The 24,345-nt window shown below is 60.8% G+C and overlaps 2 protein-coding genes across 4 annotated transcripts; one reads left to right on the top strand and one right to left on the bottom strand.

Moving 5' to 3' along the window:
• The first annotated feature begins 234 nt into the window (after positions 1-234).
• Positions 235-3,694, top strand: TMEM106C (transmembrane protein 106C). 3 transcript variants are annotated; one of them, XM_064734718.1, is made up of 8 exons: positions 235-348; positions 821-1,033; positions 1,160-1,223; positions 1,570-1,729; positions 1,810-1,950; positions 2,096-2,145; positions 2,393-2,446; positions 2,761-3,694. In XM_064734718.1, the coding sequence occupies exons 2-8, from the start codon at positions 850-852 to the stop codon at positions 2,870-2,872; spliced, it is 765 nt and encodes a 254-aa protein (XP_064590788.1). In that variant the 5' UTR covers positions 235-348; positions 821-849; the 3' UTR covers positions 2,873-3,694. The 3 variants fall into 3 exon arrangements, with proteins under 3 accessions (XP_064590788.1, XP_064590789.1, XP_064590787.1); XM_064734719.1 differs by having other exon boundaries at positions 247-348; positions 792-1,033; positions 1,570-1,684; XM_064734717.1 differs by having other exon boundaries at positions 247-348; positions 792-1,033.
• A 1,713-nt stretch (positions 3,695-5,407) lies between these two features.
• COL2A1 (collagen type II alpha 1 chain) lies at positions 5,408-23,236 on the bottom strand. Its single transcript, XM_064734675.1, has 54 exons — positions 23,147-23,236; positions 21,234-21,434; positions 20,542-20,558; positions 20,302-20,334; positions 20,152-20,184; positions 19,986-20,039; positions 19,737-19,841; positions 19,339-19,416; positions 19,089-19,133; positions 18,953-19,006; positions 18,809-18,862; positions 18,648-18,701; positions 18,500-18,553; positions 18,351-18,404; positions 18,156-18,200; positions 17,974-18,027; positions 17,832-17,876; positions 17,660-17,713; positions 17,481-17,579; positions 17,287-17,331; positions 16,881-16,979; positions 16,413-16,466; positions 15,815-15,922; positions 15,598-15,651; positions 15,399-15,497; positions 14,712-14,765; positions 14,249-14,347; positions 14,113-14,166; positions 13,916-13,969; positions 13,656-13,709; positions 13,510-13,563; positions 13,376-13,420; positions 12,698-12,796; positions 12,506-12,613; positions 12,364-12,417; positions 12,148-12,201; positions 11,946-11,999; positions 11,810-11,863; positions 11,610-11,717; positions 11,446-11,499; positions 11,310-11,363; positions 10,712-10,873; positions 10,513-10,620; positions 9,991-10,098; positions 9,758-9,811; positions 9,564-9,671; positions 9,195-9,248; positions 8,981-9,088; positions 8,812-8,865; positions 8,587-8,694; positions 7,943-8,231; positions 7,525-7,712; positions 6,697-6,939; positions 5,408-6,058 (listed from the first exon to the last, which is right to left on the bottom strand). The coding sequence occupies exons 2-54, from the start codon at positions 21,316-21,318 to the stop codon at positions 5,912-5,914; spliced, it is 4,260 nt and encodes a 1,419-aa protein (XP_064590745.1). The 5' UTR covers positions 21,319-21,434; positions 23,147-23,236; the 3' UTR covers positions 5,408-5,911.
• Between the last annotated feature and the right edge of the window lie 1,109 nt (positions 23,237-24,345).

Below are 24,345 nucleotides of genomic sequence, written 5' to 3'. Positions count from 1 at the left end.
ACACCTTGTTTCTGCGCCTGCGCGAATATGACCACGCCTATCACATGCAAATGAAGGGTGTGGTCACTGACCACACCCCTGATTATTGGCGCGTGCGCTTTGGGTGAAATGACGGGGCGCGGCTCTCTAAACCCCGCCCTACACTGTGACGTTTGTCCCACTAGATGGGCGTGGTATTTGTAACCCCGCCCATCTCACGTGAGGAGAAACGGGCGGGGTCATATGAGTCCCCGCCCACGTCCACCGCCCTCAGTTGCCATAGCGACGGCGGCTGCGCGCGGGGACGGGGCGGGGCCGCGGCGGCGACGGGAGAGGGGCGCCCCCTGGCGGAGAGCGCTGAGGGAAGGGGTCTGTGAGGGGCGCGCCGGGACAGGGGGGCTCTGAGGGAGGAGGTCCCGAGGGTGGGAGTCTGTGAAGGGGAAATTCCTGAGGGAGGGCGTCTCTGAGAGAGGGGATCTTCAAAGGGCGGTTCCTGAGGGAGGGGGACCTTGAGGATGAGGGAGTCTCTGAGATGGGGTCCACAGTGGGGCCTGTTCCTCTCGGGGCGTCTCAGGGGCTCTGGGCTGTTCCTGAGGGGACGCTCCGAGCCCCGGGGCTGTGTTTTGGGGCGGGGTCTGCCTGAGGAGATGCTGCTCTCACTGGAGGAGGGGGTGCCTGGGCAGCGCTGGGTTTTGGGTGGCTGGAAATGGAGCCCATCAAGGTGTCCCCTTCTCCAGGGAAGCCCCGTGTGGATGGGGTTGTGGTGGCTTTGGGACTGTGGTTTAGAAATGGCTCAAAACCCCCTTTAACAGCCCAGAGCCGCTCCTGCCGCCTGTCCCAGGTGACACAGCCGTCCCCATCACCGCCACCATGGGCTCTGTGCGTTCCCTGTCCGCCGCCAGCGCCGCCCCGAGCTGCAGGAAGGCCGAGGATGAGGAGGTGTTGGTCAGCCAGGAGCCTGTGCAGGACGGGGCCAAGAATCCCTACGTGGAGTTCACGGGCCAGGACAGCATCACCTGCCCCACCTGCCAAGGCACCGGCCGCATCCCTTCAGGTGGCTGCTCCTCTGGGGCCTAAGCACCCCAAAATCCAGCTCTAAACAGCAAAAAAAAAAAGTCACTTATGTGATATTCCCATAAAATGTCACTTTTTAATGTGTTATTCCCATTTTGCTTCCCAGAGCAGGTGAACGAGTTGGTGGCTCTGATCCCCTACAGCGACCAACGGCTTCGTCCTCAGAGAACGTAAGGGAGGAGTTCTTTTATTGCTTTAGGGGCTGTTTTCACCCCAAAATATAGGGTATAAGTGTGATTTTAAATATTTCTACCATGAATACCACAAACTCACTCCCACCTTCCATCCCCTCACTGGAGTTTTGGGAGCAACTGCAAAAAGACCCCAAAATGCTGCTTTGGTTGCTCATTACCCAACCCTAAATGTGCAAAGGGAGGATTTTGAGCCATCTTGATATTAAAAATGTGACAGCAGCTCTTGGGTGCCTCTTCCAAGGAAACCAAACAGGGGGTGGGGTTTTTTAGGATCCTAATCTTGCAGAAGAGGTGAAGAATTTTTTTTTTTCTTTTCCCCCAGGAAACTCTATGTGCTGCTCTCAGTGCTGCTCTGCCTGCTGCTGTCTGGCCTGGGGGTTTTCTTCCTGTTCCCTCACTCGGTGCTGGTGGACGATGATGGCATCAAAGTGGTGCAGGTGTGGTTTGACAGGAAGAACTCCACTGTCCTCCTGGCCATCACGGTAAAGTTTCCATGGATTTGGGAAAACAAATCCCCAGGGGAAAGAGCCAGCAAGGTCAGGGCTGTTTTTGTCCCCTCCAGGCCACGCTGAGGATCAGGAATTCCAACTTCTACTCAGTGGCAGTGAGCAGCCTGAGCAGCCAGGTGCAGTACATGAACACCGTGGTGGGCAGGCAGCAGCTCACCAACGTCTCCAGCATCCAGCCCCTGAGGGACAAACTGGTACTGACCGGGAGCTCTGCGAGTTCACCTCGTGATTTCAGTGCCCAGGGGCCACAGCTGCTTTTGCTCTGTGCAGTCCCTCAGAAATGGGGTTGAAAGGTGATGAAGCTGCACTGAAATCTGATTTTTTTCCGCTCTGTTGCAGGTGAATTTCACCGTGAAGGCAGAGCTGGGTGGATCCCTGTCCTATGTGTAGTAAGGATTTACTGCTCCTTGGAGATACCTGGGGAGGGAGAGGGTTGGAGCTGCTTTGATTAAAATTTGGGGAATTAATTGTAAATCACTCACTTTTCCTGCTCAATTCCTTTGCCAGGAATTTTCTCAAGGTGCTGTGGAGATGGTTTTGTTAACACCAAAGTGAAAAATACCAGCAAGAGCTGCCAAAAAATCCCAAATTCCTCAAGTTTCTCACTTGCTGACCAATTTCCTTGATCTTTTCCAGTTTTTTCTGCACTTTGCCCAAGGTGAAGGTCCACAACATCGTGATCCTCATGAGGTGGGTGCTGCTCCTGGAGCTCTTTTCCCACCTTAAGATTCTGTTCTGTGGTTCCTGAATCCCAGGGGAATTCCAGCCACAGATTTGGGCCCCAGGGAGAAAATCCTGCTTGGATTTTTCCCCAGATCCACCTCAGGGTCAGGTTTTAATCCAGCCCAGGGTGGGTAAATATGGGGTGGAGCACACAGCTCCTTCCAGAGGCTGCAATCGCCACCTTTTCACCAAAACCCGCAGGAATTTGGGGTGTTTTTTTTGAGGAAAAGAGGAGTCTGTGATGAATCCAAACCTGCTGGGCTGTCCCTTTGCCCTGCCAGGACCTCGGTGAGGCTCTCCTACATCGGCCACAGCGCCCAGAGCACCCTGGAGACCTTCCACTACCTGGACTGCAGCTCCAACTCCACGGCGCCGGCCCGGGGGACGCCCTGAGGGCCCCGCGGGCACCCCGAGCGGCTCTGCGGGGACAGACCCGGCGCCTCCTCCACCGCCCTGCCGGGGATGCTCCTTCCCTTCCTTCCTGCCAAGGAATCCGGAACCGAGGGCTGAAATCCCAGAGATTTGCAGTGGTTTGCACCTGTTCTGGAAGCTTGGCACCATCAGGGTGTTTTGGGGTAAATGGATTTAATTTTTGAGAGTGAATGGGTTTATTTTTTTCAGGGAAAATGAGTTTGTTTTCCTGCTCAATGGTGGCAGCACCTCAAGACCCCAAAAAAGGGAGAATTCCCACCTGGAATGAGCCTCTGTTACACCTTTGGAAGGAGCCAAAGGAACCCAAGCCTTTGGAATAAACCTCTCCCTCATTTTCCCCCTGTGGCTCCGACCCCTTTGGCATCCAGAGGCTCTTCCCTGGGGTTTGAAATCCGGGAATTTGCTGCTTTTTGTGCTCCACTTCCCAAAGCAGCGGGGATTGGAGGGGGTTCTGTGGGAGGCTGGGATTCCAAGGCCTCCCTGCCGGGAGCTGGACATTCCTGCCAGCCGCTATCCCGAGCAAAGCCCAGCTGCCAGCCCGGCCCCCGCAGCCCTTTGGCATTTTGCCCCTTTTTGGGAGGTTTTTTCTGGAATTTCAGCCCTCCTTTCCCGTGGGATTCGGGAGCCAGACACAGTTACATGGGAGGGGATCTTCCCTGGATTTTGGGGTGACAGTGGCACAAAATCCACACTCCGCTCCCTTTTCCAGCAAGAGATTCCTGCCCCTGCAGCATTTGTGAGGCTGAATTCTTCTGAAATCAATAAACCTGATTTGGATCTTTCCATGTGCTGTCCTTTATTGTTTTAAGGAAAAGTTCTGGATTTGTCCTAAATCCAGTGCTCTGCTGGGGTTGCTCCTGTGTTGTTTTTTGCCCAAAAATCCCTGTTTTGCTGATGGATTTCCGCAGAATCCCAGAATGGGTTGGGGGATGCTAAAACTCCTCCGCAGCGATGGGGAATCCTCTGGGAATTCCATCCTGGGGCCTCCCTCCCCTCACAGGGAGGAATTCCTTCTCCAAATCCCACCCAAACCTCCAGACCCCAGTGGGAAGCCACTCCCCACGTCCTGTCCCTCTGTCCTTTATCCCAGGTCTGTCCCTGGCTCTCCTGAGAGGTCACCCTGGAGCCTTCCCTTCTCCAGGCTGGAAAACCCCATTTTTCCCAGCCCTTCCCAGGAATTCTGGGGGGAAAATGAGGGGGGAAAAACTCGACCAGGTTCCCGTTCCCAGCTGGGACCGGTGCCCAGAATCCCAATCCCAACCTCCTTCCCTGGTGACCAATTCCCACTGAGTTTTCCCTTTTTTTTTAGGAAAAGGAAGAAATCCCAAACTTGGCTTTTTCTCAATTTTTTTCCCCTCCTGGCTGGGTTTAATCCTGATTTTCTGGGGGTCTCCCCTCATTCCCTTTCCCCCTCTTAGCCCCCAGCCCCATCCCACTTTTCCAAGGATCCTGGAGGGTTTTTTGGGTGGGCGGCCCCCAGGAGGGACCCCCGAATTTTCTGCTTGGCTGCACCAGGAGGGGAAAGATTTGACCCCAAACCCTTGGTGCAGAGCCCCCATCATTAGGAGAGCGTCTCAAAGGGCACTTTTGGGTGGAAAATCCTCTTTAATCCCCCAATCCTCCTTAATGAATTTCCCCTGCCAATGTTTTGGTGCTTGGCCACAACTGGCAGCTGCTGCACTTGAAGCTGTGAGGGTTTAAAACTCAAATTCTGCCCCAAAATGGCTTTTTAAAAGCTGTTTTTAAAAATCTTTTCAAGTTTTAATTTCTCCAAGAGAAGCTTTGCCATCCACAGAGGCAAAAAGAGGAGTTTTGACCCAAAAGAATTGGGGTGAAACTCAGGAATTCCTCACCCAGGAGCTGCCTGGGGCCTCTTGCGGGAGAGATCTGAGCAGGTTTGGGCCTCTTCGGGGTCACTGGGCTGATTTTTGTCAAGATCATTAAAAAAATCCCATTTCTGAGCTTTTTGCCTGTAATGAACAGCATGGTGAGGAGAGGAATTTCCATGTGGGATTTTTTGTGGCACAGCAAGAGTGGAGTCTCCTACTTCCAGTGCTGCAAAACAGCCTCAAAATTGAGTTTTTGCAGGTAGAAAACAGGATAAAATTTGTAGGGAGGAAGGGACAGCCGCCCCTTGCCCTGGTGACACCAAGATTGTCCCAATCCTAATTATAGGACAAGAATTCCACAATTAAGCCTCCTGCTTTTCCAAAAATTTCTACTTCAAAATTTTTCACTTTCAAATTTTTCCTTTTTTTTTTTGGCTTTTCTGGGGGATTTCGCCCCCCTCTTCCCCCTTAGCTTGAAGTATCCCAACCCAAAAAATGTGCAGTTTTAACCCAAAATGAGGACTTCAATAGGATTTTTTCCCAACCTAAAGAACTTTATGGTGGTTGAAATGGGGAGAAAATATTTAAATTACTGCAAACACACCCAAAAGAAAGAGACTCAACTCAACTTTTACTTTCGACCAAAAGTGATTTTTTTTAGATTTTTTTCATTTTATACCAACAGATGTTAAAAAATACAGACTTGTTTTACAAGAATAGCACCATTTTTTGATTTTTTTTGTGTGTTTTTTAACTCATATTATACATGAACACTCCTGCTGAGGGGAAAGGGGAAAATTCGGGGTGAGGAGGGGATTTTTGATACCTGGATTGGTGAAATCCCATCTTTTTTTCAGGGAAAAAGGGATCACTGACATTCCCACCTCCACCTGACCTCAAAAACAGGTCTTCCAGGAAGAAAATAAATAAATATTAACGGGTTTTTCCTTTGATTCTGGTGTTGGGATGAGGTGGTTGCTCCCTGATTTGGGGTGAGCCCTTTCAGTGCAGAACTTCTCAGCTCCTTTTTGGGGTGGATCCCGTTTCTTGTGGTTTTTTTCTTTTTTTAAGGAATCGGGCCGGGCTTTTTAAAAAAACAAAAACCAAACCAAACAAACAAAAACCACGACAACCAAAAACAAACAACCACACCAAAAAAATCCTTTTTTTTTTACAAGAAGCAGACGGGGCCGAGGTCAACCCCAAACTCCTGCTCGGGTCCCCCAATGTCCATAGGTGCAATGTCCACGATGGGCAGGCGCGAGGTCTTCTGCGAGCGGTACTCGATGACAGTCCTGCCCCACTTCCCCGTGTGTTTCTGAGGTAAAAACAGACAAAATTGGGGTCATTTAACCTGTTACATCCTCGCCAAACCCTTCAAACCCCAGTTGGAACCCACATTTGTCGTCATCAGGCATAGAGAGGCCCCACTTCTTGGTGTATTTATAAGGAAAAAAATGGGTGAAAATGGGGTTATTTAATCCTCCAGAACTAAGTTTGAGCCCAAATTTATCATTAGCATTGGAAAAATTGAGTTATTTAATCCTCCATAATTTTCCTAATCTCAATTTGTGCCCCAAATTTATCATTAGCATTGGAAAAATGGATTTATTAATCTCCTAGAACCTTCCCAATCTCAGTTTGAGCCCCATTTCATTGTTAAACCAAGAAGGGCCGTGTTTCTCAGTGTATTTCTAGGGGGAAAACACTGGAAAATGGGGTTTGGAGTCCCCATCCCTGGAGCACCGCAGCCAGCTGGAGGTGTTACCCAAATCTTGGCCGTGGTGACACTTGGTAACACAAGATGCTGTCCCCTCACGGGTTGGTGGCACTTGGTGACAAGATGCTGTCACCTCCCAGGTCGCTCTCTCTGACCTCCCAGGTTCCTCCCTATGTGGTGAACCCCGCGATTTACGGATTTGCCCCTATTTGCCCCCTCTCCCTCCCAGCACGCACCGTGCAGCCGTCCTCCAGCACGCTGTAGGTGAACCTGCTGTTGCCCTCGGCGCGGATCTCGACGTCGTTGGAGCCCTGGATGAGCAGCGCCTTCCTCAGGCTGCCCGACTCCTCGTCCAGGTAGGCCACGCTGTTGCGGCAGTGGTAGGTGACGTTCTGGGAGCCCTCGGTGGACAGCAGCCTCAGGAAGGTCATCTGGATGTTGGCCGTGTTGGGCGCCAGCTCCTCAGCGCCGTAGCTGAACTGAAGGGGGGAGGGAAGATTTCAGATGGCATTTTTGGGGAATTTTGGGCTTTCTTGGGGGTATTTTTGGGGAATTTCCACAGTTTGCTTTCCAAGACCTGGAAACTGTCATGGCCTGGTGCCAAGAGTTCCATGAAAGTCTCTAAATCAACTGGTTCTGATACAAAACCCATCAATTTCACCTCAAGGAAGGACATTGCTCCGAGTTTTCCTTAAATTCCCTAAATCCACCAATATCTGATCCAAACCTTATCAATTTCACCCCAAAGAAGGACACCACTCCAGGATTTACATAAAGTCCACTGGATCCACCAGTTCTGATCCAAATACCCCCTATTTCACCCCGAGGAGGGACATCAACTCCAAAGTTTCAGTAAAATCCCCTAAATTAACCGTTTCTGATCCAACAACCACCAGTTCCACCCACAGGACGGACATCAGCTCCAAAATTTCCATATAATCCTCAAACCACCCAATATCTGATAGAACCACCAAAAGTTCCACCCCCAGGAAGGTAAGCAGCTCCAACTCTTCTGTGAAACTCCAGGCACCCGTTTCCCCTCCATGCCCTTCCCAGACACCCACGTGGAAGCCGCCATTGATGGTCTCGCCGAACCAGACGTGCTTCTTCTCCTTGGCCTTGCTGCTCCACCAGTTCTTCCTGGGGATGCTGCCGGGGCTGGGGTACACGCACGTCTCCCCCGTGGCCATGTTGCAGAAGACCTTGATGGCGTCCAGGGTGCAGCCCTGGTTGGGGTCGATCCAGTAATCACCTGTGGACCGAGGGCGCGGGGTCAGTGAGTGACCGCCCGTGGTGGGGTCAGTGTGGGCCTTGGTGGCCGGGAGGGTGGTGGAGGAGACAAGGAGGAAGATGGGGACACAGGGATGGAGGCAGGGATGGACACAGAGGGACGCAGGGATGGACACAGGGACAGACACAGATGGACAAAGGGATGGACACAGATAGACAGGGATGGACACAGGGCCGGGGCCTCTCTCTCACCGCTCTTCCAGTCGGGGTGGCAGAGTTTGATGTCTCGGCAGGTCCTGGCTGGGTTCTTGCGGGAGCCCTCGGGGCTGCGGATGCTCTCGATCTGGTTGTTGAGGGCCTTGAGGGTGGCGTCCACCTCGGCATCGTGCGGACGCAGCCCCGGCGCCGCCTCGTCCGCCCGCATGTAGCGCCCGGGGTCGGGGCCTTTCTCGGGCTGCCCCAGCCCCGCAAACGCCGACATGTCGATACCGGTGCCGGGGGGCCCGGGGGGGCCGGGCGGGCCGGGGTTCCCGGGAGGACCCTGCGGGAGGGAGGAGCGGTCATGGGGTGATTGGCCGGGACTTGGATCCCTCTGTTCCCTGCTGAATCCCACTGTCCCCCACGGGATCCCTCTGTGGCAGGTTCCCTCTCTCTCACAGGATCCGTCCCCTCCTGGATCCCCTCCCCTCCTGGATCCCCTCTCTTCTTGAATCCCCTCCCCTCCTGGATCCCCTCCCTTCCTGGATCCCCTCTCTCTCGCAGGATCCCTCCCCTGCAGGATCCCCTCTCCCCTCCTGGATCCCTCCTGTTCCCCACAGGATCCATCTCCTCCTGGACCCCTCCACTCCTGGATCCTCTCTCCTCCCGGATCCCCTCTCCCCGGTGTTCCTGCTCACCGCAGGGCCGGGCTCGCCGCTCCTCCCGCGGGGTCCAGGGGGGCCGATGGGTCCGGGCATCCCATTGGAGCCGTCCTTGCCTGAGGGGCCCACTGGGCCGGGGGGACCCTGAAAAACCCCAAACAGGGCTCAGGGCACAGCAGGGATGGGGTTGCCACCTCCAGGCGTGGCACCAGTCCAGGGGCTGCTCCTTTTCCCTTTTTCCCCCAAAATTCCGGGACTTACCCTGGGTCCGGAGGGACCTGCGGGTCCAGCAGCACCCTGGTCTCCAGAAGGACCCTGGGAAAGACGGGAGGATGGAGGATTTGGGGTTGCACGGGAGATGTGGGATTGGGGTGTGGGATGTAGGATTTGGGACCTATGGGGGGCTGTGGTCCCAAATCCCAGCACTTACGGGGGGCCCGGGCAGCCCCTGGAGCCCGGTGAAGCCCCGGTGTCCCTTCAGGCCGCGCTCTCCAGCCTCGCCCGCCTCGCCTTTGTCACCACGCGGCCCCTGGGGACCCTGCAGGGGGGACACGGCGGGTCAGGAGTGGGGGTGATCCCAAACCAGGGTGCCAAGCTGTGATCCCAAACTGGGATCCTAGGAATTCCAGGTGGGACTCACTCACCGGCATCCCCCGGGCGCCTGCGGGGCCAGAGGGACCCATGGGACCCTGAGCACCCTGTGGGAGAAAGGAGGGCAGTCAAAAACGGCGGGAATGGGATTTGAGGTGTGGGAATGCGGGGTGTGAGATTTGGCGTTCCCAGCTGCCCAGGGCACTGCAGGTGTTCCCAGTTTTATCTCCTGGGGTGCCCAGCTCATTCCCAGCTCCAACCTCTGGAGCTCCCAGGCAGATCCCAAACCAGGAATCCTCAGGAAGTCGCTCGGAGCTGCTCCCGGTGACATTTCCAGATGATCCCAAACAGCTCCATGGCGTGGATTTGGGAGGATTCCCAGTAATTCCCGTCTCCCCCCCATCCCGAGGTGTCCCACTCACCGTCTCTCCCCTGTCTCCCTGTTTTCCAGTGGGTCCCACGGGGCCGGGAGCTCCGGGAGCGCCGGGAGCGCCCGGAGCGCCCACGGGGCCGGTCTCACCACGATCGCCCTGGGAACAGGGAATGGGGTCAGGAATTCTGGCATAACGGGAATTCCCAGGAATTCCAGCCTTTGAGAAATCCAGGATGAGCTCACCTTCACTCCTGCTGCCCCATCCCTGCCCGGGGGTCCATCAGCGCCGGGATTTCCCTGGGAAAAGAGGAGGAATTCAGCTTTTGCCTTTGGGATGGCGGGAAAACTCCTTTATCCAGGCAAAATTCTATGGGGAAAACGTGCTGGGATTTTCTGGGATCAACCTGAAGGCTGTCTCCACCCAGGGTCAGCCAGAGATCCATCCTGGATATTCCAGACATTCCTAAATTTCTTACCTCCCTTCCAGGCTCTCCAGCTGGTCCAGTCAGCCCAGGGGGTCCCACGGGCCCAGGGGGTCCCCGGTCACCGGCAGATCCAGGTGCTCCCTGTTTTCCAGGCTCTCCCTAAAAAACCAGGAACCCCCCCCATGAGTGTGTCTGGGTGGACTGAGGGCAGAAAAGCAGCAGGGAATCAGGAGAGAGGGAGGGAATCCAAACCCTCCTCGGCCACAAATTTTCCCCAGAGCTCAGGGGGCACACATTCCCGGTGGGAAAAAGGAATGGAAAATGCATCCTGCTGGTCTGGTGCATGGCCGTGTCAGTGGGGGAAAAGCCTTGGGAGATTTTGGGACATTTTTTTGGCATGGAAAGAGAATCCCAAAAGCACTGGGATGGGGATGAGCAGCTTCCACCACTCCCCACCTCCTGAAATCCTTCCACACCACGAAACTGCCTCTGATGAGCTCCCATTTCTTCCCAGATTTTGGGATTTTTTTGGTGTTTGGGGTTTTTGTGTGTGTTTTTTAGGGTTTTGCTCACCGAGGGTCCGGGCAGCCCCGGGAAGCCGCGTTCGCCACGCTGCCCCGGCAGCCCCACGATGCCGCGCTGTCCTGCCAGCCCCTGGGGGCCGGGGGGCCCGTCCGGACCCTGTGGGGACAAAAAGCGAGGGGAGGGAGGGGTCAGCGCCGCTCGGAGGCTGGCGGAGGGGCCGGGGGCAGCGTCCCCAAATCCCAAATACCGCGGGGCCGTCCTCGCCGGGCTCGCCCTTCTCGCCGGGGGGGCCGGCGGGGCCCTGCAGCCCCGGGTCCCCCGCTCGGCCCGGGGGTCCCGCGTCGCCCCGGGCGCCCTTGGGGCCGTCCTTGCCCGCGGAGCCGGGGGGTCCGGGGGGTCCGGGGTTACCCTGCAGGAGAGATCGGGGTTAGAGGGGTTTCCATATTCCTGATCCATCCCTGAGCCGTGCCTGATCCCGTTCCCGATCCATCCCTGATCCCAGCCCTGGCACTGCTCGAGGATTGGGGAGCACTGGTGATGCCTCTTAGGAAGGGCTGAGTGGTGGCACCCGGGGGTGGCTTTGGTTCGGGGACATCGTGGGGAGCTGCCCGCCCCCGAAGCTGGGGGCAGCGATCCTGGCTGATCCCGACTGGCCTGAGTGATCCCAGAGCTTCTGAGCGATCCTGACTGCCCCAACGTGAGCTGTTCCCACATGATCTCGGTTTTTCCCCAGGGATCCCAACGGACCTGAGCAATCCCTGATCTTCCCAAGAGATCCTGGCTGCTCCCAGTGATCCCAGTTCCCCCCCAGTGACCCCAGTTCCCCCCAGTTGCCCCCAGCTCACGTTGGGACCGGGGGGTCCGACGCGCCCGGCAGCTCCAGGGAATCCGGTGGCTCCCTGGGGACGGAGGCAAGAGGGGGTCAGACCTGGCTCCTCCCCCACTCCCCTCCCCCCTCACCCCTCCCCTCCCCCCACTCACCGGGGGTCCCTGAGCACCCCGGGCTCCTTTGGGACCGGTGACACCAGTGGGACCCTGGGAAGAGGCATAAAACCAATCAGGACACTCAGGACCTGGAGATTCCCGGGATGAGGGACCCCCCACAAGGGCTCAGCCCTAATTGTGGGGGTCTCGGCTGGACCCACCTGCGGTCCAGGAGCCCCGGAGGGACCCTGAGGCCCGGGGGCTCCGGCGTCACCCTTCTGGCCAGGCTCGCCTTGCTCGCCCTTGGCTCCGGGCTGGCCATCAGCACCCTGGGAAAGAGTCGTGGTCAGTGGTCAGCAGCCGCTGGGGACGCTAGGATGGACTGCGGACAGAATTGGAATGGACTGGGGACAGAACTCACTGGGGGTCCAGCGAATCCAGCAGGGCCAGGGGCTCCGGGCTCTCCGCGCTCTCCCTGTGGGGGAAACGGGGTGAAAATCAAGGGAATGGGGCCAATGTGGCACTGCCAGTACCGGAGGGGGACAGGTGGCACTTACGGGGGCACCGCGGGCTCCAGCGGCTCCGGACGGGCCGGGGGGGCCAGACTCGCCCTGGAAAGGAAGGAAAGGAAGGGGGAGCTGTGGGGGATGGATGGGGTCTGTCTGGGCAGGGCTGCCCCAGGGATCAGGTGGGATCTGCCCCAGGGATCAGGTGAGATCTGTCCCTGTGGGAGCACTGGTGAGGCCACCCCGGTCTCACCTTCTCGCCGTTGGGGCCAGCGGGGCCGGGGGGACCGATAGGACCGGTCAGACCCTGTAGGGACAGAGGGGACAGTGAGGTCACCAAGGCTCTGGGTAGCCACCATGGACATCCCTCACCAACCACCATGAGGAGGAGGCCACCAAGAGCATCCCTGGCTGGCCACCAAGAGTGTCCTTGCTTGGCCCCCTCCCTCCCCGTCCCCATCCCACTCACGCGAGCTCCGTCCTTTCCAGGGGCTCCCTCAGGTCCTTTCTCTCCAACGTCTCCCTGTGGGGTGGCACAGGGCCAGCGTGAGCCCAGCTGAGCCCTGGTGGCACTGGTGGCACCCCGTGCCCCCCATGTCACCGTCACTCACCCTGTCCCCCTTGGGACCGGCGATGCCAGCAGCTCCTCTCTCCCCGGGCATCCCCTGCAGCCCCGGGGGTCCCTGGGCGCCGTTGGGGCCAGCGGGGCCGGTGGCACCCTATAGCAGCAAAGGGACATTATTGGGGTGTCACCCCCCGCGGTGGCACCGCCATCGGCGCTGTCCCCTCCTTGTGTCACCCACCTTGGGTCCGTCGGTGCCGGGGGTGCCAGGGAGGCCGCGGGGCCCCTGCAGGCCCTGGGCACCGGGAGAACCGCGCTCGCCGGGGAAACCGCGCTCGCCCTGGGGACAGAGGGGACAGCTCAGTGAGGACAGTGGGGATTGCTCAACAGGGACATGGGGACATGGACATGGGGACAGCTCAGCGGGGACACAGGGACAGGGGGACAGCTCAGCGAGGACAGTGGGGACAGCTCAACAGGGACATGGAGACATGGACATGGGGACAGTTCAGCGGGGACATCGGTACGGGGGACAGCTCAGTGGGGACACAGGGACAGGGGAACAGCTCAGCAGGGACACGGGGACCAGCAGGGACATGGGGACATGAACATGGGGATGGCTCAGTTGGGACAAGGGGACAGCTCAGCAGAGACATGGGGACAGCTCAGCAGGGACATGGGGACACCATAGGGGTGGCACCAGGGGATGGGGAGGGCACTGTCTCATGCTACCCTGGAGGGACTGGGATGAGGATGGAACCAGCATGGATCTGGTGGCCCTGGGTGGGGACAACCAGGCCCTCCAAAGTCCCTGTGGGATGAACACATCCCCAAATGGGAGGACAGGTGACACTGGCCCCTAAAAGCCCCCCACAGGGGACACTCTGTGACCCACCCCCAGGTGACAGGTGACACTTACCCTGGGACCCACGAGCCCGGGGGCTCCGGCTTCTCCAGGAACGCCCTGTGGGAAGGGGACAAACGGGTTTGGGGTCAGGCCTGAGGGATTTGGGGTATCCTGACCCCACCTGGGGGGGGACTGGGGAGTCTCACCTGGTCTCCAGGTTTGCCGCTCTCGCCGGGGGGACCTGGCGGCCCTGGCAGTCCCTGGGAGGGGACAGGAGCCATGTGAGAACAGTGACAGCAGGACCCTGGGGGTTGGGGTGGCATCACCCCAAACGCCAAATCCCTGAGCTCACCTGGAAGCCGGAGGGGCCGGGGGCTCCTTGCTCTCCCCTCTCCCCTGCCGGGCCCTGTGGGATGGACGCTGCTCAAGGACCCCAAAAACCTTTGGGATTTCAGACTTCTCCCACCCCAAGATTTTGGGGATCCCACAAGGCCCCAGCACCACAGGGGCTAAGGATTTGTGGGTTTTGGGATCCCCCAGCAGATCCAGGGGGGCTTTAGCCCAAATCTGGGGTTTTTAGCCCCAGTCCTGAGCTCGCCCAGTTGCACTCACAGCAGGTCCTGGGGGTCCGGCGGCTCCAGTCTCTCCATCCTTTCCAGGAAGTCCCTGAGGAGATGGAAAACTGAGCCCCAAATCCCATAATGCCTATTTCCCCCCTTCCCGTGCCTCAGTTTCCCCCTTTGGGGGCTTTTAGGGTGGAGTGGCACCAAAAGGTGAATTTTTGGGGTTTGTGTGATAGAAAACCTCACCCTCAGCCCCGGTGCTCCAGGAAGTCCTTTTTCACCAGCTTTTCCAGGCTCGCCCTAAACAAGGATGGAGGATTTGGGGTTCTGGCCCCAGGGAGAACTCCCGGGTATTTTTAGAGGGAAAAGGGTCCTTACTCACATTGGCACCTTTGGGACCAGGGAACCCCATAACACCAGGTTGGCCCCGAGCCCCCTGGGGGCCGGGGGGTCCGGGACGTCCGTCCTCGCCAGGGGCACCCTGTGGGGACAGCGGGGTCAGTGGGGACAGGAGCCCACCCCAATCCCAAACCATCCCCAACACACCCCAAACCCCAAACCCTCCCAACCCCAAACTACCCCCAACCCCAAACCACCCCCAAACCACCTCCAACCCCAACCCCAACCCACCCCAATCCCAAACCCCAACCCACCCCCAACCCCAACCCCAACCCCAAACCACCCCTGACCCCAAACCCCAACCCCAAACCACCCCAAACCCAAACTCCAAACCACCCCTGACCCCAAACCATCCCCCAACCCCAAACCCCAAACCACCCCAATCCCAATCCACCCCAACCCCCAGACCAGCCCAAACCCCAATTCTTTTATGGGGTGTCACTCACTGTGGGGCCGACTTTGCCTTGGGGCCCAGCATCCCCGGGGCGACCTGTGAGACCCTGTGGGGACAAAAAGGGTTTGTGGTGTGACCATGACCCCATGGCCGTGGGGTGACCCCCAAAAGGCACCCCAAAGAGCAAGGAACCCCAAGGAGGGGTTTTGGGAACCCCAAATGCACCTTGGGAATCCCAAAGAGCATCTGAATTAGCAGAGAGCATCTTAATTAACCTCAGAGTTTCTTAATTAGCACCAAAGAGTGCCAAGAGACCAAAAAAGGTCTTAATGCCAAAGGGCATCTTGGCTAACCCCAAAGGGGCCTTATTGACCCTGAAAGCTCCTTAAACAACCCCAAAAGCACCTTGAACAACCCTAAGAGCATCTTATCAACCCCAAAGCACCTTATCAACCCCCAAAATCTCTTTAACCACTCCCAAAATCACATTATTGACCCCAAAACCACCTTGACCACCACCAAAATCTCCTTAAACCAACCCCAAAATCACCTCACTGACCCCAAAATCATCTTTACCACCCCCAAAACCACCCTTACCAATCCTAAAAGCACGTTAGTGACCCCAAACCCACCTTCACCACCCCAAAATCAGCTAATTGACCCTAAGAGCACTTTAACCACCCTCAACCCCCCCAATCCATCCCCCTGTCCCGTGTTTGGGGTCACTGCTGTCCCTCACCCTGGCTCCAGGCAGGCCGGGCTCTCCGGGGCGTCCGGGGTCGCCGGTGGCTCCTTTGGGGCCGGCCAGGCCAGCGGGGCCGCGCTCGCCCGGGGCTCCCTGTGGGGAATTTGGGGTCAGTGTGGGGGATTTGGGGTCAGTCTGGGGTCACTTTGGGGTTGTCACCCCCGGGACACCCCCGGTGTCCCCAGAGTCCCACCTTGGGGCCGGCCAGCCCATCTTGCCCGGGGAAGCCGCGGTTGCCAGGAGCTCCCTGTGGGGGAAGACGAGGATTTGTAGGGTCAGGGGAGGGTTTTAGGGCTGAGTGAAGGGGTTTTGGGATTGGGGTCAGTTTTTTGGGATCAGGGTTATTTTTTTAGGGTCAGAGTCAGTTCTTTGGGATTGGGGGTATATTTGAGGCTGAGGGCACCACAGACCCTCTCTCCAGGTGGCCCCAAAGGTCCAGCAGCTCCGGGTTCTCCGCGGGCTCCTCTCTTCCCTTCCTCCCCGGCCGGTCCGGGGGCGCCCTGGGGTCCTGCGGGGCCCTGAGGGCGAGGAGGAAAAGGGGTCACAAGGAGCCTTCATCCCCTCCCTGGACCCCCGGGAACAAACCCCATAAACCCGAGTCCCCTCGTGCCCCCCTGTCCCCGCTGGCGCCGGGCGCGGCGGGGCCCCATTGATGGTGGTTAATGAGGCGAGGGGGGAATGTCCCCAAGGCGGGGGACGGCCCCACGGGGGGACACCGAACACTGCGGCCATTGTCCTTCTGTCCCCCGGCCACTGTCCCCCCGCGGGGGGGTGGGGGGGATGCTGCTGCCCCAAGGGGCCTCGTTAGGGGAACGGCTCATTAGGGCCCAGAGGCACCGGAGGGGAGAGAGGGGCCGGGATGGACACTGGGGTGGACACTGGGGTGGGATGGACACTGGGATGGATACTAGGATGACCAATGAGGGGCTGGGACTGGACACTCCATGGACAGTGAGGGCTGGAGTGGACCCCCGGCCAGGGGCTCTGGCGTCCCCCAGCCCTACTCACCGTCTCTCCCTTGGGTCCCTGCTCGCCTTTGAATCCCGCGATGCCGGGCTCGCCCTGATAAGGGGGGATAGAGTACAGTGTCCCCACAGCTGTCCCCACCCCGTCCCTGGCCTGGGCTCCAGGTCCTTGTCCCCATCCCATCCCATCCCATCCCATCCCATCCCATCCCATCCCATCCCATCCCATCCCATCCCATCCCAATTTCCACTCCCAGTGTTCCCTTAAGGGTCAGGGCCAGGTGACCCAGGAGTGACCCAGGAGTGACCCGGGGGTGACTCTGGTGAGGGGACACCCAAAGGGAGAAGGTATGAAGGGGGCGTGGCCTGGGCATAAAGGGGCGTGGTCATTGGCTGGTAGATGGGCGTGGCCAAAGGGCGTGGCGTGGTCAGTGGCCAGGGGTGTGGTCAGGGTCCGGGCGCGGTCACCGGGCGTGGCCGTGTCCCCGGGGGGACATCGGGGGTCTCTCACCGTCTGTCCCTTGGGGCCCAGCGGGCCGGTGGCTCCCTGGGGTCCGGGTGGGCCGCGGGGGCCGGGGAATCCTGGAGCGCCGGCGATGCCTGGAGCGCCCTGCGGACACCGGGGGACATCAGGGACCCGCCACAGCCCTCAGTGTCTCCAGCGTCACCGGTGTCCCCACTGTCCCCATCTCTGCCGGCAGTTGCTGTCCTCCTGCAGCTCAAATCCCACCCTGTCACTGCAGCTCCAGGGTCCCCAATACCCCCTCAGTGTCCCCACACATCTCTGTCCCCCAGTGTCCCCCATCCCTGAGTGCCCCACGACCCCCAGGGGACCCAAATGTCCCAAAATGCTAGCACAGCCCTCCCTGGGCACCTGCTCCTCACCCCGGCCCATCCCTGTCCCTGTCCCCACTCACCGCCGATCCCTTCGCTCCGGGGATGCCATCGGTCCCTGGGTTCCCCTACAAGAAAACCTCGCTGAGCTCCGTGCCTCAGTTTCCCCGGATCCGGCCCCATCCCCGCCACTCCCAGCTCAGGGGACAACGCCGGGGGACAAAGCCACCGGGGCGAGGGAACAAAGCCACCAGGGCGAGGGGACACAGGCACTTACGGGGGCGCCGGCGGGGCCGGGCGAGCCGGGAGTCCCGGATTCCCCGCGGGGGCCCTGGGCACCCTCGGGTCCTCGCGCTCCGGTGGGACCCGCTTCACCCTGAGGGGGAGGTGACCGAGAGGTTCAGGGGTCACATCGGGACCCTGCTGTCCCCACCGGGACCATCCCTGTCCCCTCACCTTGGAGCCGGGGGCGCCGGGGAAGCCGGGGGCTCCTGCGGGGCCGACGGGACCCTGGGGGCGAGAGGAGCGTGAGGGTCCCCCCGGGCTCCGGGGGGCCTTGAGGCACCTCGCTGTCCCCTCGGGGGGGTGATACAAGGGCGGGGGTCGCGCCAACCCCCCCCGCACTTACCGGGGGTCCGGCCGGGCCCGGGAGGCCGTCGTTGCCACGAGCGCCCTGTGGGGAGACGGTGCCGGGGGTGAGGGGGGGTCCCCAGGGCGGGGGTCGGGTCCTCCCCGCCACCCCCGGATGCCACCGGTGCCACCGCACTCACCGCAGCGCCCGAGGGGCCCGGGCGTCCTCGCTCTCCGGGCAGCCCGCGGGGACCCTGTGGGGACAGAGAGCGACACGTGAGGGTGACAGAGGCGAGGGTGACAGAGGTGAGGCCGGGGGGGGCTGGCCCTGGCCGAGCCCACCCGGCCGTGCCTCAGTTTCCCTCTCGCAGCGCTCACTCACCATGGGTCCGGGGGAGCCGTTCTCGCCGGGGGAGCCGGACTCGCCCTGCGGGGAGGGACACAGGTGACACAGGGCGAGGACGGTCCCCTGGTGCTACGGGGACGGCCACCAGAGCCAGGGGACTGCCACCCCAGCAGGGGACAGCCACTGCACCCCAGAACTGTCCCCAGTCCAGGTACCACCACCCCCTCTCACCTTGGCTCCAGGTGCTCCCGCCTCTCCCTTGGCGCCGTCCAGGCCGGGGTAGCCCTGGGGACAGCGACACGGCGGGGGTGTGACAATGACAGAGCCGCTCCGGGGGGACGCGGGGACAGGGAGGGGACAGGGAGGAGACACGCACTCACCCGGTGGCCTTTGACTCCAGGCAGGCCGGGGGTCCCGGGGAAGCCACGAGCGCCCTGCGGGCAGCGGAAAAGGGACAGTTGGGGACAGGGAGGGGACAGGGAAGGGACAGCCGTGGCTTTGTGGCGGGGCCACCGGTGCCACGCTCACCTGGGGGCCGGGGGGGCCGCGGTCACCGGATTTCCCGGGTTTGCCAGTCTCGCCCTGCGGGGAAAACGAGATTTTTCAGGGGTTGGGGACACAAAAATGTCACTTTTTGTCCCTTCTCAGCCCGGCTGCCACCGCTGCTGAATGTCACCAGTGTCACTCACGTCGTCACCGGGTTTGCCAGGAGGTCCCGGAGGTCCCCGGGGACCCATCGGACCCTGCAGAGGACAAAGAGGCGGCGATGAGCGGCACTGGGGGCTGGCAGTGCCCGGGTTTGGGGACGTGTGGGGACGTTTGGGGACACTCACAGCAGCGCCGGGCTCGCCGGGCTCACCGGGGTTGCCTTGGAATCCTTGGGGACCCTGCGGGGACAAGGGGACATCAGCGGGGGTGGCCCCAGCCGGCCCGGCCAGCCCGAAATGTGAGGAGGGGGGCGATACTTACGGGGGAGCCGGAGGGGCCGGGGGGGCCGCGGGGTCCCATGGGGCCCTGGGGGACACAGAGATGTCACACGGGGGGGACGACACCGGCTGGGGACACCCCCGGAGCCACCAAAGACCCCCCAAAACTGGGGGTCCTGGAGGGGGGTCCCAAATGGGATCGGCTTGCACGGGGGTGGGGAGGGGTTCGGGGGGAATTGAGGGGATCTGGGGGGGTTTCATGGAATATTGGGGGGATTTTGGGGTGCCATTACCATGGGTCCCTGCATGACGCCCATCTGAGCCCCTCCAGCCTTCTCATCAAAGCCCCCAGCCATCTGAGCCGCGAAGTTCTGCCAGGGAAAGGAGGCTCAGCACCCCGGAGACCCCCCAAAAAACCCCAAATTCCCCTCAGAAAAATCCAATTCTCATTAAAATCCCCCCAATTCCTATCGAAATCACTGCTACTGCACTCAAAACCCATCCAAATTCCCTCAAAACCTCCCCAAATCTCCTCAACCACCTCAACCCCCTCCCAAAATCCCCTCCCAACCCTCCTCAATTCCCACCAGACTCTCACGAACCCCCCCCAAATTCCCCTCCACATCCCCAAATCTCCTCAATTTCCCCCCAAACCCCCCAAATCCCATCTCCCCCCCCCCCCAATACTCACCCCTCCCCCGAGGCCGGGGGGTCCCGGGGGTCCGGGGGGCCCGGGGGGGCCGGGGTTTCCTGGGGTTCCGGGCTCCCCATCCCTGCCCCGTGGGCCGGGGGCGCCCTAGGATGGGGAGGGGGGACAAAGAAAGCGATTTTGGGTGAGTTCTCAGCTGGTTTTTGGTTTTTTGGGGGAGGTCAAAGAGGATTTTAGGTTTTCACAGCGGATTTTGGGTGAGGGGACTTTTAGGGGTTTTGGGAGTCTCACCTTCTCGCCCTTCTCGCCGCGGTCCCCTCGCTGTCCCTGCTCACCTGCGGGGCCCTGGGGGGGAGGAACAGGATGGGGGAGGGGGGGGTCAGGAGTCCCCTCCCGCCCCTCCCCCGCTCTCCCAAACCCCCCTCCCCCAAAAATCCCAGCCCGGAGCTGCTCCCACCTGCGGGCCCGGGGGTCCTCGGGGTCCTACGACCTGTGGGGACACAAAAGGGGGGGGCATCAGGACTGGAGGGGTCCCAGCCCCTTTGTGGGGTCTCCCAGCCCTGCCCCTCCCACCTCAGCCCCTTTTTGGGGTCTCCCCCCCACTCACATCTTTGATGTCACCAGGTTCACCTTTCTGTCCCTGCAAAGAGAAGCCAAGGGTGAGACCCCAGAACTGCCCCAAAATTCCTCTCTCTGACCCCCCAAGGGCCCAAAACTACCCCAAGATTGCTCTGTCTGACCCCCCGTGATGAGCAGAAAACTGCCCCAAAAGCCCCCTCCAAATTCCCAATTTTGGCCCACCAAAACCACCCCAAAATTCGGGACAATTGCTCCCAAATTCACTCACCTTGGGGCCAGGCTTCCCTGTAGGAAATTAAAAAAAAAAAGAAAAAAGAAAAGTAAAGAGAAATTAATGGGGAGGTGACACAAGAATTTGGGGTGGGGGCAACACGAGGTGGCTCTGTCCTGGTCGGGCTGTTGGGCCAGACTGGGGGGCACTGGGGGCTCCCCCAAAGCAGGGCCAGCAGCGAGGGGCTCGAGGGGGCTTCTCGTAGGGGTTTGGAGGCTTTTTGGGGGTGCTCAACCCTTTAATCCCCCCCAGCTGGGGAAGGGAAGGGTTAAAAAAAGGCAACTTTGGGGGTTTTGGAGGTTTGGGGGAAGTGGGTTTAGGGTTTTCTTTCACTTTGGGGTGAAATTCCACAATTGGGAACCCTGCTTGGGGCTGTCTGTGGGGTTTCCATTCATTTTGGGGTGCATTCCCACAGTTTCTGGGGATTTCCACCAAAGCCCTTTTGCTGGGGGTGCAAAATCCCCTCCTACCACCCTTTCCCCCATTTTTTTTCTGTCTATCCCCCCCCAAAACCTCCAAATTTTCAACCAGGGCTAAAAACCTCGATGATTTTTCCCCTGGGGCCGATTTTTCCCCGTTGTTTTGGGGTGAAGTTGCCTTTTCCCTGCGCTGCCGCATGGATGGCGCCATCCATGGCCGGGTAATTTATTTATTAATTCTCTAATGAAGGGAAATAAATAAATTACAACCGCTGGGCTGCTCGGTGGGGCAAATGGGGCAGCACTCTCCGAAGGGGATCTCGGGGCTGGGGCAGTCCCGCAGCTCTTCGCACATGATCTCGTCGCACAGCACCGTCCCCGTGTCGCACACGCAGATCCGGCACGGCTCCGGCTTCCACACGTCCTTGTCGCTGTAGCGGTGCCCGTCCTGCAGGCAGCTGCCAGCCTCGGCTGCGGGGACAGCGCGGGGACAGCGTGGGGACAGCGCGGGGACAGCGCGGGGGAGGCGGTGGCACTGCCAGGCTCGCTGTGAGCGCGGCGGGGAGGAGGAGGAGGAGGAGGAGGAGGAGGAGGAGGAGGAGGAGGAGGGAGGGGGACGCCAGAGGGGCCCCGCAGCCCCCAGTGAGGGGGGACAGCTCGGGTACAGCTCGGGGACAGCCAGGAGGGGGTGGTGGCACTGCCAGCCCCGTCCTGCAGGCAGCTGCCAGCCTCGGCTGCGGAGACAGCGCGGGGACAGCGAGGGGACACGCGGATCGGGGGGAAGGCACTGAGCACCAGGAGGAAAAAGAGAAAGAGGAAGGAGGCCAAGGCAGCCCGGCATAGCCCCAGTGAGGGGACAGAGCGGGGACAGCCAGCAGGGGGATGGTGGCACTACCAGCCCCCCTCTGAGCCCCCTCTGGGACACAGCCCCGAGCAACGACACCCCTCGAGTGTCCCCGCAGCTCTGGTGGCACCAGTGTCCCCACGGGCTGGGGGACAAGGGGCGCTGGTGTCCCCAGGCTGAACTCACGGGTGACCCGGAGGTGCTCCTGGAGGGTCCCGGGGGGCCCCCAGGGTCCCCAGGAGGTGCCTCGGGGTCCCCGGGCTGCACACGGGAGCTCCCAGGTGTCCCCAGGGTCCCTGGAATGTCCCCAGGGATGTCCCCAGGGCTGGCCCTCAATGCACTCCCTGTCCCCAGCCTGTCCCTGCTCCGGGTCACCGCCCGCTCCCCCGGCTGTCCCTCTGCCCCCTCACCGTCACCTGCTGCCCCCATGTCCCACCTGTGCCCCTCCAGCCATCTCAAACTGTCTCCTTCCTGTCCCTCTCCGTCCCTACTGTCCCTAAACTCCGTCCACGCCACACACCTGGACCCCAAACTGTCCCCCAGTGTCCCCACCATGTCCCCCCTGCCCCGCCTCGTGCCATCCTCCAGTGTCCCACGCTCCCTGCCCCATCTTGTCCCCCCACTGTCCCCCAGGCTGCCCCGGGTGTCCTCCACCCTGTCCCACTCTGTTCCACTTAATTTCCCACTGTCCCCCGACGTCCCCAGCTCCCTTCGTGCTCTCCCTCCCTGTCCCCCAGTGCCCCTCCGTGCCACCAAGCTTGTCACACATTTCCCTGACACTTTCCCCGCTGTCCCCCACTCTCACCCGCGCTGCTGTCCCGGGATGCCTCGAAACTTTCCCCTTTGTTCTGTGCCTGTGTCCCCAGGAAGCCCCCGATGTCCCCACGCAGCCCCGCGGTGTCCTCAAACTCCACTCTGCTCCCTCCCCGCCCCACTGAAACTTTCCCGGTGCGTCTCACGCTGTCCCCCGATGTCCCCAAGCTATCCCCCGATGTCCCCTCGGTGTCCCCAGGCTCCAAGCCGTCCCCCCCGCCACTCTGAAACTTTCTCTGTCCATCCCAAAACGTCCCCTAGTGTCCCCCGAAGTTCTCTGCTGTCCCCCATCCTCTTTCTGTTCCATCTCCCCTCTGTCCCCATTGTTCCCCGCTGTCCCCTCGCTGTCCTCCCCTCCCCTTCTCCAACTTTCCCTCAACGTGTCCCCCTCGCCCCCCCCGGCGATGCCCCAAAAGTTTCCCATCCTTCACCGCTGTATGTTCCCTCTATGTCCCCGTTGTGTCCCCGCTGTGTCCCCTCTGTGTCTCCGCTCTGTCCCCTCTGTGTCCCCATCCCCGCCACTCACGGAGGTCTCGGTCCTGCGCGGCGGCGGCGGCGGCGAGGCAGAGCAGGAGGAGGAGCAGGAGCCCGGGCCGGGGGGCGGCTCCCGGGGCCGCGCCGGTGGCTGCGGGCTCGGGGAGGCGGCAGCGGCGCCCGCCGGGGGCCGGGCGGTGTCCGGGCATGGCGAGGCGGCTGCGCCCGATCCGCGCCCGGGGCCGGCAGTGCCCGCTCGGCCCCGCGGCCCCGTTTAAGTCCCGGCCCCGCCGCCCCCCGGAGCTGTAACCCGAGCCGGGCCGGCCCCGTCGGGCCCCCCGGACCTTCCCCCGGTGGCTCCGGACCCTCCCCCGGCCCCCGAGCGGGGCCGGCCCTCCCGAGCCCTCCTCGGGCCCCCCGGGCCCTCCCCCGGCCACCACCGGGGCCAGAGCGGGCGGAGGGACCCGGGCTCAGGGGGGCTGTGGGGTCTGGGGGATGTGGGGTTTGGGGGGATGAGGGGGGTGAGGCGGCACAGCCCATCCCATCCCATCCCATCCCATCCCATCCCATCCCATCCCATCCCATCCCAATTTTCCCATTTTTCCATCCCATTTTTACTCCATCCCCATCCCACTTTCCCATCCCATTTTCCCATCCCATCCCCATCCCATTCCCGGGTCCTGGGAAAACCGGATACCCCCGACCCGCCCAGGGATGGGACTCCCCCCGCTCCGTCCTCCCCCGCCTCCCTCGCGGTGTCCCCGAATCCCCGCCCCCCTCCGGGGCCCCCTCGGGTCCAGCTCGACCCCTCCCCCTTTCGCTGTCCCCATTCCCTGCGGAATTCCCAGCACCAGTTTTGGGATCAACAGGGGGACACGGGGAAACCCCCCCCCGACCCCAAACCCAGCGCAGACCCCCGCCCCCAAATTGCCCAGCCTGGATAGGGACCATCCCCTTCCCCAAATGCCCCCAAATGCCCCAGAAAACTCTCCCAAGTTTTTGGGAGTTAGGGCGGGATTTGGGGGGGATTTAAGGGGCCGTTAAGGGAGTTTTGGGGGAGATTCTGGGGGAGGTTGGGGGGATTTTTTGGGGCGGGATTTTGAGGGGTTTGGGAGGAATTTTGGAGGCGATTGGGGGGATTTGGGTGTTCCCAGCCCCAGCAGGTGGACGAGCGCTCGGCGTGGCCGGATCTGGCCGGGACCGGGGCCAGGCCTTGGCTGCGGCCGCCGCTTTCCGATGGAACAGAAAATT

The sequence above is a fragment of the Zonotrichia leucophrys genome, chromosome 29 (assembly GCF_028769735.1).
Source record: "Zonotrichia leucophrys gambelii isolate GWCS_2022_RI chromosome 29, RI_Zleu_2.0, whole genome shotgun sequence".
Classification (NCBI taxonomy): Eukaryota; Metazoa; Chordata; class Aves; order Passeriformes; family Passerellidae; genus Zonotrichia; species Zonotrichia leucophrys.
Note: the sequence above shows the minus strand (reverse complement) of the source record. Positions and strands in the feature narration are given on the sequence as shown.